Raw genomic sequence first — 13764 nt, 5'->3', positions numbered from 1 at the left:
AGGATGCTGAGCTGGAAACGGGCACGACAGGGGCTGGCAGGACACACGGGAGCACTGTCCGCAGCACTGGAAGCAGAAGCAGATGCAGGATTTCACGGGGGAGGATGCCTGCCTGGTGCCTGCCCTCCTCCTGCAGTGTGCTGCCTGGGCCTCACTGTGCGGCCACGGGCATTTTCTCTGAAGGGTCACTGCCACCAGTCCTTGGCTCCTGTCCCTGTACAGATAAGCTACCTGAATGCACATCAGAGGGGTGCAGGAGACAGCTTTCCTGATATCTTCAGAATTTGGCAGAGAACGAATCGGTTTTAAGTCCAGATTAGATCAAAATCCATTTTAATCTGCCAAGGGTGAATGGCCAAAAGCAAGGAGCCCTGAACATCCAGCCTCCTGCACAAAGCAAGGCACAAAGCCCCCAGTGATCATGTCCAGACGGATGTGAAGGGGACGAGATCTCCATGCGGCACCATGGACCGGCAGCGCCCGCAGCCCAGGGCTGTGGCTCCTCGACAGAGGCGGGAGGTGGAGACCCCCACCACATCCCCATCGCTGCCCCACACCGTCTGGGGGGCACGGTGGTGCCGGGGCACAGCACCCCGCTGCTAACAGGGGTGCCAGAGCGTTATCAGCAGGGAGCCAAATGTGGGCGCAGCTCTCCCAGCGCCAGCCCCTCGGGCTATCGGCACAGCCAGCGCCGTGCCGTGCTCTCCCTCTCCCCACCCGTGCTGTGCTCCCGCTGTTTGCAGCCCCAGCCCCATGGCCCTGCCCAGTGCCCAGCAGCAGAGTGCAGATTTTGCTGTCTTTTGGGCATTTGTGAGCCTGGCCCCTCCAGCACCCTGTGCCGCAAAGCCGCACAGTGCCCAGCTGCAGGGGTAGGACTGCATGGCACTGCCCACGTCCTCTGCCTTGCTGATTTTATTTAGGCTCTGCCCTGCTCCTGTGCCAGTAAATGGCCGGGCTCCCCCCACCAGCCAGGTGTACTTGCTGTGAGTGGGAATTTACACGGCGTAACCCCCTTAAAGTCCCTGGAGGAGCTCAGAGCAGGTGCTCCCCTTACGGCAAAGCTCTCCTCCTGCTTTGCATCCCGTGTCCATCTGCATGTGATGGGATTATGAGGGACCACGGAGAGCCAAACGCAATGACATCTAGAGTCAATAGAAAGCATTTCAAACAGAAAATTCGATTAGTGGCCAGGGAAGAGCAGGGAGTTAGACTGTCTCCGGCAGATTAATGGCTGTTGGTCTCTCAGACACATTACTGACCTTGTCGCTGCCTCCAAATTACACGCTTCTGCAGATGATCAGCCATTGTCTTTTGCAGTTGTCTGCATGTACAAACGCCTTCCTACAACTTCCCTAAATACTCCTCAGGAAGGTCCTCGGGGCAGTTATCCCCCCTGCTGCCCCCTGTGCACATATTCCCATTTTTATGTTTTCATGCCCAACCCAGTGCCTGCCACGCTCCGCAGTGCTCCCGGTGCCAGAGCCCCCGGCGGGTGACAAACGGCTGTGCCTGGAGCATCACGGCACCTCTGCAGCGTGGCACCTGCCAGCATGAGAACACAGAGCCAGAACAGCGCTCAGGAAGCCGTTTTACCTTGCAGGGGTGTGGGTCAACTCCGTAGGTCTCCAGAGTCTGGGCTTTCCTTAGGAAATTCAGCTCTGAAGTAGCTGGTGTCTGCCCACTGCAGGAGGGAAAAAAAGGGGAAAAAAGAAGAATATTTCATGGGAGACATGCCTGTGAGAAACTGTCCTCAGCTTCGTGGTTTCTGTGAAGAAGGGGCATTGGTCCCAGCCTGTGTCCTGCCAGCTCGTTTGGGGCACGACACAGCGAGCGAGCGGTGCTGGGGAGGACCAAGGGTGAGGAGCCCCTGCAAGGCCCAGGGCTGAGTTACAGGCACTGCCCAGCTTCAGTCCAGGCGGGAGGGGAGAGCAGGTTGGGGACAGAGGCAGGCGCTGCTCGGGGGGAGCTTTGCTGTTAGGCCTGACCCAGCACCTTTCCGAAACCCCTCTGCTCCATTTCTGCTGCTACCAGTGCTGCCAAGAGCACCGCTGGCTTTCAGCTGCACACGATGCACAAAGCTCCAAGTGCCCATCCTGTGGCGTGCCCCCATGTCCTGAACAGCAATAAAAATCAGCAGAGCCTCAACAACATCCCCGTTCCCATGTGCTGGCCATACCTCAGCTCCGACTTGTGGATCTCCGCGATTTTCCTCTCCAGCTTTTCCGAGTGCTTGGGGAAGAACTGGAACTTGGAGCTGTAGCCCTCCGGGTGCTTCCCCGGGTCGTAGTCCCCGATCTCAGCTGGGGGGGGGACAGAGGCAATGAGTGGCCGTGCACGTCCCCAAGCCCTGCAGTGCTGGATGCCAGGCGTGGGCTCGAAGCCCCCAGTGCCAGGGCAGCAGGGACACACCGCACCGCCATGGCCGCGTGTCCCACCGGGAGGGCTCGTTTGTCAGGCTTTAACCGCATCCAATTCATTTCACCGTTTGCTTGGGAATCGCCCGCAAGCAGATGGTCACTGTCCCACCTTTATTAATTCCTCAAAGTCCTGGCCAAACACTTTTTGCTCGCAGGGGTGCACGTACCCAGCTTCCCAGGAACCCAACCGCCTGCCCAGGGACTTCAGGAGTGGCCCTGGCAGGGCAGCAGGGTGAGTGCCCCCAGGCTGGGACATCTGAGCCCACAGCCCCCCATGGGTAGGGGACACCGGCTGCATCTCTGCAGCACAGTTGCACACACCACACACTCGGCATGGCGATGCTAATGGCCCCTCAATGTCCTTTTGTGTCCCTCCAGTGCCACCCAGCTCTCCCAAGGAGCCTGGAAAGCCCACACCGAGTGCTTTGGGTGCTGTCAGTGCCATGGGCTGGGCAGGGGAGGCAGGAGCAGGCAGAGCAGTGCAGCAGGAGCACAGATGGGATAGGGGGTCAGCAGGAGATGGCTTTCAGAGCCTTTCCCACCTCCTGCACCACCAGCGCCTCTGCAACTCGCTGCCAAAAGCACTTTCTCTGCTGAGGCACCCAGTGGCCAGCAGCGAGCTTACACAAGGACGTCTTCACCCGTTCCAGGAATCAGCAGAACTGCATTTACCTCTCATCTGCAGCTGCAAACCCCGGGGGCTGCCAGCACCACCGCAGGCTGTGCACGGCCCCGGGAGAGGAGCAGCGCTGCCACGGGGCTGCTTCTGCAGAGGGACAGAGCAGGCATGGGGGGTGCTGCTGGGAGCAGCCCACGGCGGTTTTGCTGACCACCTTGTGGCCCCTGGACAAAAGCCACTGCACAGTCACAAGAGGGAGACGTGGACTAGGTGAGCTGTGGGTGCTTTGCAGCGATGGGGCAGCTCAGAGCAGAGCCGCGTGTGCTTCTGCTGCGGGTGAGACCATGGCAGCAATTCCAATCCTCCCCAGCCCAGCACAGCACGACACGACACAGAGCTGAAGGATGAGCCCTGCACTGGCTGGGTGACATTTGTATGCCAGGTGCAGTGATCTGTTGTAAGTGAAATAATGTAATCAGTACTTAGCATGAAAAGCAAATTTATCTTGTCAAAAAGCATTACCTTGAAGGATATAGGCGGCCAGCAACGCAGCGTCTGAAGTCTTGCAGAGGAGACGGCCGTGGTAGAGATCTCGTTTGATCTGCAGGAAGACTAAATACCTGAGGACAGCAGAGAGAGTCCAGTCATTAGGCAAAGCTTAAATTACCCAAACAGGCAATTTAGGTGGGGAACATCTGCCACAGGACACTGGCGGTAGCATTTCTCTCCGAGCAGCCCGTTTACAAGACTCTCCTGCTTGGGAACGGCCGGTGGCACAGTGCAGCAAACGGTCCTGCTGCACCCGGTGTGAGCCCGGGTGGCTTTGTGCCCCGGCAAACCACGGCTCGCAGGAGTCCCCTAAATCAGTGCTTTTTAAGAAAAACAAGAAGTATCTGTGTGAGAGCTACGCCAAGACACTTCTGTGCATGCCGGTACAGAAAAGACAGATCAATGCTATCCAAGAAAGCTGCTTACAGCACGTATCCCGCTAGGAACACTTGCATCCAGGACACAGAGACCTTTCCAAACAGGCTCTGCAGATAAGCACGGTGCTCCTCACAGTGCTCCCATCCTGACGGGCATCTCCCAGCTGCAGCCAGACTCCGGAAGGACCACAACTTTCTCACTTTCCCAGAAAACATCTTAAGGTTTTTTTGGTTTTTTTTTTCATTATTATTATAATTATTATTACTGGGGGGTTCCTTCTGTGGAACACAAGCAAGGCTCTCATCGGTTTTGTACATCACCAAGAGCAAAGTAAATTTCAGAAGACTTTTCTGAGCACCTCAGCATCTTCTGTGCTGTTTCCTACTTGATCTCCCACTAAAAATATGAAGATTTTATAAATGCAAAACTAAAGTAAAAAGCTGAGCAGACAGCAAAATCCCAGAGATCCTCTGCCATTGGCTGCCTGCAAAAATAGACTGAAAATCCAAAAAAGTGAAATCCTGGAATATATTTAGCTGTATCAGTAAGCCGACTTAAACCTCCATGCGCTTAGCACGGAGCGCATTCTCCCAGAATATTTGATGGCACAGAGCTTGCGATCCCCCAGCCTCCAGAAGCTGATGGAGAGCTCCCAGCTTGGCATGGGGCTGGCTGTGTGGGGCCGGATACGTGCAGAGATTTGGTGCTGCCCATCCTCGGGCTGCTGAGGCCAAGCAGGGCTGAGCGGGTGTCATGGGCCGTTTGTCACCATTTGGTGCATATTTGGTGCAAGAGCAGCTGATGCTGGCGGTCCTTTCATTTGCAGTAGCCGACTGTCCACAGCACAAGATGGCTTTTCTGGCCTGCTTTGAAAATAGAAGGAGAAGCTCGTGCTGTTTGTCCATTTTTAACAGATGAGGTTAAGGGGCTTCCTTTGCAAGGCAAACCCCAGAGCTCTCCAGCTGTGGGACGTGGGGGGCACCTGCTGGGAGCAGGGCAGCCCAGCACCTCTGTTGGCCTCTCCCTTGGAGCACCAAAGACAACTGAATAATTTGCAGCAGTAATGGCAAAAGGCACCAGGAGAGGAATTTGGAAAGTTGCAGTAAAAGACGACCCGAGCCTCCAGGCCAGGGGAAGTTTCACCACGGACCCACAGCCACGCTTTTATTTTGCTGCTGTGACCTCTCGGCGAGGGCTCTGCACATCCCGTACACCCACCCTTCCTTCTGGCAGGAAAGGCAGCACAAAGAGCCCCTAAAGATAGAAACTTGATAGAAGCACTGTCATGTTTGTGAATTGCCGTTCATCATCCCTTTCTTCCATAGCATTCATTCCCCTTCCATAAAGGGATGTAGGTAATTGCTTCCAGGGGACTGCCAGGGAACTGGAAGCACTCAAACCCTCCAGACAGCCCCGGCACATGCAGTAACCATCTGAGCAAAGGATGCACTCGGGCAGCTGCACAGAGAGCTCGTTTAGAAGTGGCAGGAGTGTCGGGAGAAGCAGAAAATGGATGTGAAGGGCGCCCTGCTGCTCCTGCCGGAGCCCTCCACGCAGGACCAAGGACTTCCAGCTGGAAGGAGAGGTTTTGGGGAGCCGCAGGGAAAGGCAGGCACGTGGCGCAGAGCAGGATCTGTTCTGCAGTGGACGATGCTGCAGAAGCTGCAGTGGCCCTGGAGACTGTGATGGGAAGTGTGGCACCCTGAGCACTTTGGGAACGGGTTTGTGCAACCACCTGCAGATGTCCAGGCCATGGGCTTCAAGCAGCACCGAACGCTGCCTGCCGGGCACGGTGGCTCTAAATGCTAACACAACACACACACTTCCCCCCGTTGTAACACTCAGCGTGATTTGGGAATCCTGGGTGCTAAATGTCTGTCGCTGTGACTCGAACACGAAAACAAACCCCGCAGGGCCCCGGCCATCCCCTCCCCGTGCCCGCCGAGCCCTCGCGGTGCCCGCCTCACCTGGTGATCTCCTCCTTCAGAGCTGCGGGGTCCGTGGGGTAAAACTTGACGCGGAAACACATGGTGAAGGGCGGCTGGGCTGCAGCGAGAACAGTGACATTGTCACCAGCCTGCCGGCACTGCCCGCCTCGTGCCCCCAGCACCCGGCCGGGGAGGTGGCCAGGCGCCTCGCGGGGCACCCGCACGCCCGGAGCGCTGCTTACCCCTCATCTGCTTCACAACCGACTTTGTGAACTCCAGCCAGTGCTGAAACGAGAGGGAGAGTCCTTCAGTCAGCTCAGCTCAGCAGCAAACACTTCCAATTAATAACACTGAATGTTCAGGGCAAGATTAATGAAACAAAGCACCCCTCTGCCTGAAATAAAAGCGTGCTGCCCAGGTGAAGCCATGGGTCGCACAGCAAGGTGAAGGCAGCAGGGAGAAGCACTACAGCATAGAAATGTCCTCTCCTTGCACTGGTGAGGGCAGGACACAGCCCCATGTTCTCCCCCTGCCCTGTCACTTGCTCCCATCTGCCAGGAGCGCCGTGCCGCTGTCTCTGGATGCAGTTTCAGCAGCGCTCCCTCAAGTGGCTGTGCCCGTAGAGACAATGCATCACAATGCATTATGCACAGCGTTTCGTTCCTAAATTTGCTTAAAGAGGCCCTTCAGCACAACCCACGGAGACAAAGAGCCAACACAAGTGGTGCAGCAGCGCGCAACCTGCCCGTGATGCCGCCAGCAAAACGCTGCGCGGCACAGCCAGCACCAGCACCAGGACAAGGGGGACAAGGGGGACAAGGGGACGGGTCCTGCACCGGGGAGCCTGGGGGCAGGGGGACCCCGAGCAGCCCCCCCTGTGGTGGCAGCGTGGGAGCAGCTCCTCGCTCAGCAGCTCTTTGCACAGACACAGCAGAAGGTGCCTTGGGGAGCAGAAATTATTTGTTACGGTGGCTTATATCGATCAGCAGGAGACACAACACAAGCCCGTTATTAATAGCTCCGCCTGTGAGCACTTTCACAATGCTCCTCATTCACAAATCTCAAGTGCTCTAATGGCAAGCAGCGACTGAACACATGTTTGTGCAGCGCTCGCGTTCTGCACGCCTTTTAGGAGGAAGATTAATCCGGCGCGGAGGGCGCTCGGAAGGAGCAGCAGAATTCAGCCCTCCCAGCTCGCTGCTCCAGGGCTGACCCGAGCAGGACACGGCCCCTGGGCACTGCTCCTGCCCCGTGCCAGGAGCTGCCCCCCGAGGCCAGGCTGGGGCTGGGGGAGCGGAGCTGCAGGAAACCCCAGCGCAGCGCCCGGCAGCACTCACCCTTTGCTTGTCGGGGTCCACAAACCGAATGCCGAAGTAATCCTTCTCCAGCAGGTTCAGGTGGTGGCACAGAAGGTCGAACAGGTACTGACCCTTGGCATCTCTCTGCAAGACAAGAAATGGCATTTACAGAGCAGCAGAACTGGGGTGGCTGAGCCGAGGAGCTTGGGCGAGATGAATTAGCAGAGGAAGGAGTCAGGTGGGGAGACCAAGGCATTAAACTTGGGTGGGGAGACCAAGGCATTAAACCTGTGGTGTCTCAGCAGGGAGGGGAGATCCCACCAGCTCCCCTGGTGTCACAGCGATGTTTCCAGCTCGGACAGCCTGCTCCCTTCCAAGCAATGGGGAGGTACCGTGTGCCCGTGCAATGTACAGACGGCACTGGGGTGAATGCTAATGAGGAATGTTAAAGTATTATAGATACAAAATGTGAGACATCTCAAATGTACAGCCCGGCACTGCAGCCCCATACAATCCGGCACTGCAGCCCCGCACAGCCTGCTCGGCAGCGCCTCATCGCAGATCAAACACCGCTCCTGACAGATGACACCGCTCCTCAGGAGAACACGGGTTTTGCTTTTCCTACAAATACATTTACCGTGTATGTTATCTGATCAAACGATCACTCAGCAGACACAGGCCGTGCAGTCGGGGAACTCCTACAGGTCTGGCGTTAACCCGTTCCTGGAGTGTGATGTGCTGCTCTCGATGTCCCTGGCACAGCAACCACCAGCTCTGCACCTCGCTGGCACCGCGCTGACTCTGCCCCCCTGCCCACGGGACAGGGCCAGCAGCAAGACCCCATGCCTGGGGGTGCCCGTGGGGGCACTGCTAAAAACCTCAGCACCCCCTGCACGGGTGGCTGCTGCAGCGTGCTGGTGCTCGGCCACTGGAGCAGGTTGGTGGCGGGTTTGGGGCTGTGGTAAGCAGAAGTGAGCAGAAGAAATGGACACAGCAAGGAGAAGGCAGCAGTGCTGGAGATGTGGGGTGTGCAACGCTGGCCCCAGCCCCAGCTGCAGTGGGAGAAATGGGAGAAATGGGAGAAATGGGGGAAATGGGAGAACCAGCCCCTGCGCCCAGTGGGGCAGCAGAGGGAGGGGACTGGTGCTGCCCAGCCCCACCGCTCCTGGAAGACGGTGATGTGATCAGTGCAATCCCACAGGGCAGGCTGGGACTGACTCGGTCACCAGGCATTTCACTGAAGGCTTAGAGAGTGGCCATGGCTTGGGGGAGGCATGGGCTGGGCTTTGCTTGATCTTTGAGCAAACAGAAACGTAAATGACATGCCTTAGGGGTCTAACTGTGCTGCACACACCTTGAAAATAACCGGGGTCAAGGAAACGTAGGTGGGGCAGCGCTGTACCCATTGACACAGGCTAAAACACTCCCATTTTCTTCAAAGAGCCCGATCTCACTGCTGCAATTATGTTCTGGTCTGCTCACAAACAAATACAGCAGTGCCCTGAGGGCAGGATTTCCGATCTAATAAAAGGTTGAAATGGTTCATTAGTGTTCAGACTCACTTAAGACAAGTGCTCGGTACTCAGCGAGCAGCCCCAGCACCCGGCTGCCCCCATCTCCCCGCACCCACCCCTGCAGCAGCCGTGGCGGTGCCCCCCCGACCCTGTGGACACTGAGGTCTGCGTCCCACCATCGCCCACCTCCTTGCCCCTGCCATGCCTGAGGACTCCTAACCGTGGACGTGGGTGCCGAACTCAGAAAACCGTGGCCTAGATTTTGCTTTATTAATAGGCTAATTGAGGCTCCGCGCACATCATTCATCACTGTCAGCCGCCGCCCGGTACAGGCTGTTCGCTCTGCTCGGATGCAAGGGCACAAAATGCAGAGGAACAACGGAACCTGCCAGCAACCAGATCCCTTCAGCCCGAGTTAGAGCAAGCCGTTGTTCTTTACTCAAACAACAGGCAGAGGCAGCCCCACAGCTCCTGCTCCGAGCCCCACGTTGTGTGAACGCTGACTGAGCTTCACCCCTGCCACAGGCACGAAAATGCCAGAGGAAACTGCAAAGAGTGACTCTGGCTCGACAGGCCCAGCAGAGATGTCCCTGGCACAGCATCACGCCCCTCACCTCCCGGAGCCATTTTTCACAGGAATTTGCTACAGGCTCTTCTCCCTTTCCCTACCCGTGTCCCACATTAGTGCTAATGTCTGCGTAATGTTTTCCTCTGCAATTTTAACACAAAGAAATCGCAAAGAAGTGCAAAGCAGACGTCCCCCCGTCCACCGAAACATGGTTAAGTGTAAAAACGCAAATGGCATTACAGGGGAAAACGTTTTCTCTTTGATCTCTCTAACTTGAATTAAACATATTCTAAATTAGTCATTATGAGGATGTCTTTCAGGAAATTATCCGAGCTGTCTTTACAAATCATAACTTGAAAGGGCTGTCTGTTGCGTAATATCAGCTTAAATATTCTCCGTTTTGATCTTTATATGTTCTTATAAAGTACGGCTTATATCTGTCCCAGCGTCTGCAAGTTTTTGAGGCCAGCCTTTCAGGGCACCGCATCCTGACGGCAAGAGCATCGCTGAGTGCCACCACCGGTAATCCCTGCTCGCGCCGGGAGCGCCGCGCTGACACCACGCAGCGATATCCCCTGCTGGCGCTCCTGCTGAGCCCCGCTTTCCTTTCTTAAACTCCAGTTACAAAGTTGAGGCACTGCAGATAAACACCACATCGCGTCCCAGGGGCGGCCGGGCATGGCAGGGCAGCGTCACCGCTCCAGATTTCAGCGTTCCCGGCGCGGGCGGGCTCACGGAGCCGCGGGGGTAGCTGGCTTCAGCACCGAGCTGCGAAGGATAATGCGCAGTGCCAATCACTTGCAGTGTACCACGCGGCATTGTTCTGATTCAGAATAGTTCCTAATTTTGCTTTGGTCTCGTGTGAGATGAGACGAAGATGTGCTGCTGGTTGCAGAAGGCGGCATCACGGCACAGGCGCTCAGATCTGCAAACCCCAATCCTTCTGTGGGGCTGCCACCGGACGGTCACACCACACTGCCGAGGCACAGCAACACCTTGTGCCCAAACGCCTTCTGCAGAGTGCTTGGCCCTCCAAGTCTTAATTCGGATTTTACCCAGTGATTACTGGAAGAGGAGTTTGGCCGTCGAGCTGAGCACACTGGCTGGCTGTCCACAGGCTCACCCAAGGGTGCCCAGCAGGGTGCGCAGGGTCTGCGTGCTTCTGCAAACCCTGCCTGTGCCACGCAGCCGGCTGGGAGAGGAGCTGGCGAGTGCTGGGGACAGAGCCCGGGGACTCCTTGCCTCGCAGCCTCTCTGCCTTGGCTGCTGAGCACGCTCCCCACTCCCCAGGGCTTGGGGAGGCTCAGCCAGGTGTGAGACAGCAGGGCCCATGAAGGATGGACAGACAGACGGACATGGGTCTGCTGCTCCACGGGTGGAGGAGAGGTGCGAGGGAGAACCCTGTGCCACGCGGGTGCCTCGGGGTCCGTCCCACGAGGCGCTCATGGGTGCTCGCTGGCAGCACAGGGAGGATGCAGATCTCACCACTGCTCACAGCCTCCACCCTCAAGCCAATTTGAGTCTTAAAAAAAATGCAGAGATAACGTTTACACAACTGCGCTACTCTTTTCTGCATAAAACAAACACGATCAATAGCTCACCCGGGCTGCACGGGGGGTCGCGTTCCACATCTCCGTGTTCCTCATCAATCATTCACCAGGGGATGAAAGCAGGATTAGAGGACTGCTGTTTGAGCAAGCACCGCTCCTCTGTCAGGTACGGCACCCTGCTGGCACGCATGTCACCCAGTGTGGTGGCGCAGCACCCGGCGAAGCAGCAGAGGGGCTCTGAGGAACATCCAAGGGTGAAGCGAGCAGCAGCAGGCAGACAAGTACCATTGGTACAGAAAGACACGGATCCAAAAGCAGAAAACATAAAATCCTTTTGGAAAACCACAGCAACTGAAAAGGGGAGTGAGCTTCAGGTGCTGCACTGTAAATAAATACAAACCAAACACCTCGCCACAGCAAAAACGGATGGGCCAGGGGAGCTGGTCTTGCCATAGCAGGACCCTCCATGGGGTTTTCCAGCAGCAAGCCCACCAAGCCAGTGGTGTGGTGGCTCACACCTCTCTAACGAGGTTTATTTCTTGAAAGAGGTCAAAAAAATTCAGTTCTGACCAACTCGGCCCCAGGCCTGTTGCACAGCACCAAGGATGCTGGCAGCCCGTGTCTCGGTGCCCGCTCCGGCACATGGAGAGGAGCCCACGAGCACATTGTCACGATGAGAATTAACATCTGTAACGTGTTTGTAGGATGCAAAGTGCACAGCTCCGGTGTGTGACACCCACTAGTGCGGAGCAGCTTTGTGTGACTTACTGCAAAACAGACACAAGGCTCCCGCGGGGAGGTAAGCGCCGCACGCAGTACCAAACAGAGGAATCCCAGATGATTTTTAAACTTTAAGACGATTAAAGTAACCTTGCATTCTTAGTTTTTCTAAGCTCCTCAGCCAAAATTAGGGTCATCCACAGCTGAAATAAAATGAGAGTTAATAATAGCAGCTCATCTGCAAATGAACAGCGTTCCTCGCTTCTGGCAGGAGCGCGCCCGGCCCACAGAGCACCGCGGTCCCAGCAGCACGTCCCCGAGCCCTGGAAGCTGCAGCTCCAGTGCCGTGCCCTGGCTGCAGGAAGGGACTAAGCCATGGGGAGGCTGCTGGCTGCTGTCTCCTTTCCTCTGGTGAGACCCCCTGGCTCAGCACCACGGTTGTTACTGAGCACAGAGGCACTAGCACACAGCACCAGCGTGCTGCAGGAGCAGCTGGGAGCACCATCGCACCGCGAGGGATGGCAGAGCCCTGCAGAGGCCCAGCACGGACCAGCCCAGGCTCAGTGCTCACCACTCCAGTGGAAAAGCCAGCTTTATTCTTGCGGACATGGCAAGCACAACTCCGTTATCTCCAGGGAGAGCTGGAGCCACCCCATGCTTCCAGCCAGCACTGCCCAAGGGACCCAAGCTTTGCCGCTGCGGAGCAGGGCGCAGGATGCAGTGCTGCCACCTCGGTGCTGCACGCACACGGCAGAGGACTGCTGGTGGCTTGATGTCCCCAGCCCATCACCAGCTGGGCACAAACACCGCCAGAGGAGGCAGCCTGGCTCCACTGCACCTTCCCCGCCAGCTGCCCAGCCAAGGACAGACACTGGAACCAGAGCCCAGAGCTCCCCCGTTTCCTTTCCTTCGCCCGCCCGGGGCTGTGCGCATTGTCCTGCTCTACACATTTCTGCGTGTCGCGGTTTTATTTTGTTGAATTACTCCTCCGAGCAGCCTGAATGTGTTACACTTCATCATTTAATAAATTATACAAAGCTGTATTACACAGCGGCAGGGAAACTGCTCACCCATGCGTTTTGTGGCAGAGATTCAATTAACCACCACCACGGCACAGCCCGCTAACGAGCACGCCTCCCCCTGCGCCCAGCAGACACGGGGACCTGTGCTCGCTGGTCCCCAGGGCCAGACCCTGCAGACAAGGGCTCCCCTCCCATCACAGCCTGCTTTGCAACGGGGTTGCACGACGCCATGCAGGCGATGGAGAGGTCTTCAGTGTGTGATTTGTTATCCACCGGCCTGTTGCTGCTTTGGCTCATAGCTGGTAGTCTCTGCAAAAGCCTTGCTCAGATACCACAACGAATTCTTCTTCTTTTCTCTACAGACCACTGCCAGGCCAACCCATGACAAGGTGTGACAGCAATAGGCAGTGCCTTGTGCTGCTGGACAAGACCCAGGGGTGCCCGAATGCCCTGCCCCTGCTGGATCCCCGCTGCTGGCAGGGATGCGCCAGGCTCACATCGCCCTTCATGCTCCATCCACCAGGGCCAAGGGAAGCGGCTGTGCCAGGCTCCTGCTCCATGTGCGCCCAAGGCTGCCCCAAACCCAGCTCCCACCCGGCCAGCATCTGGGCCAGCCCAGCCCACGGCAGCATTCACCCTCCTCGAGTTGAAATGTTGAATTTCGGCACCCGCTCCAGGGATTAAGTGCAGGATTTGTGGAGGAAATAGCAGCAGCTGAACACAGCTCCTTTCTGCCCGACTCGCTTCTGAAAATCTCATTGTGGAGATGGCCATTCCTCCCTGCTCCATGAGCTTAGGAGGAGATTATTTTTTAAAGGAAACTGTCAAAAAAAGTCTATTCTACAAAGTGAAGTTGAAGCTTAAATCTCTTTGGCAGCAACATCTGAGCTGGGAGAGATCAAAGACCCACCAGCCCTGCTGCCAACACAAGGAGATTTTTCCTAGCAATTTGATTGCAATATTGTGGTTTAAATGCCTCATTTTCAAAATTCTGCATTGTATTGTAGGAGCCTGGGATTTATTATCCCTCAGACAAAGTTAATGTTCCGTTTGCAGGCAGGGCAAAGTCTTCCTGACAGCTCTCTCAGCCCTCAAAGTAAGCCGGCACCTCATCTGTGGCATGGGGAGAAAATGGGCAAAAATGTGCTTGAAAATGGGCAAAAATGTGCTCGAGACTGTTCACATCCAAACAGGAGGAGGA

The 13764-nt window shown here is 56.5% G+C and overlaps 1 protein-coding gene across 1 annotated transcript in view; it reads right to left on the bottom strand.

The window, feature by feature from the left end:
* Positions 1-13764, bottom strand: part of FRMD5 (FERM domain containing 5) — a 77683-nt gene that overhangs the window by 9419 nt on the left and 54500 nt on the right. The window contains exons 2-7 of the mRNA XM_032195219.1: positions 7229-7333; positions 6134-6176; positions 5931-6009; positions 3559-3656; positions 2177-2300; positions 1594-1681 (exon numbers count right to left, since the gene is read on the bottom strand). Coding sequence (XP_032051110.1) covers positions 1594-1681; positions 2177-2300; positions 3559-3656; positions 5931-6009; positions 6134-6176; positions 7229-7333 — 537 coding nt within the window. The remainder of the gene's footprint in view (positions 1-1593; positions 1682-2176; positions 2301-3558; positions 3657-5930; positions 6010-6133; positions 6177-7228; positions 7334-13764) is intronic.

Source organism: Aythya fuligula, chromosome 11 (assembly GCF_009819795.1).
Source record: "Aythya fuligula isolate bAytFul2 chromosome 11, bAytFul2.pri, whole genome shotgun sequence".
Lineage (NCBI taxonomy): Eukaryota > Metazoa > Chordata > Aves > Anseriformes > Anatidae > Aythya > Aythya fuligula.
The sequence above is the reverse complement of the archived record's forward strand: the minus strand, read 5'-3'. Positions and strand labels throughout refer to the sequence as shown.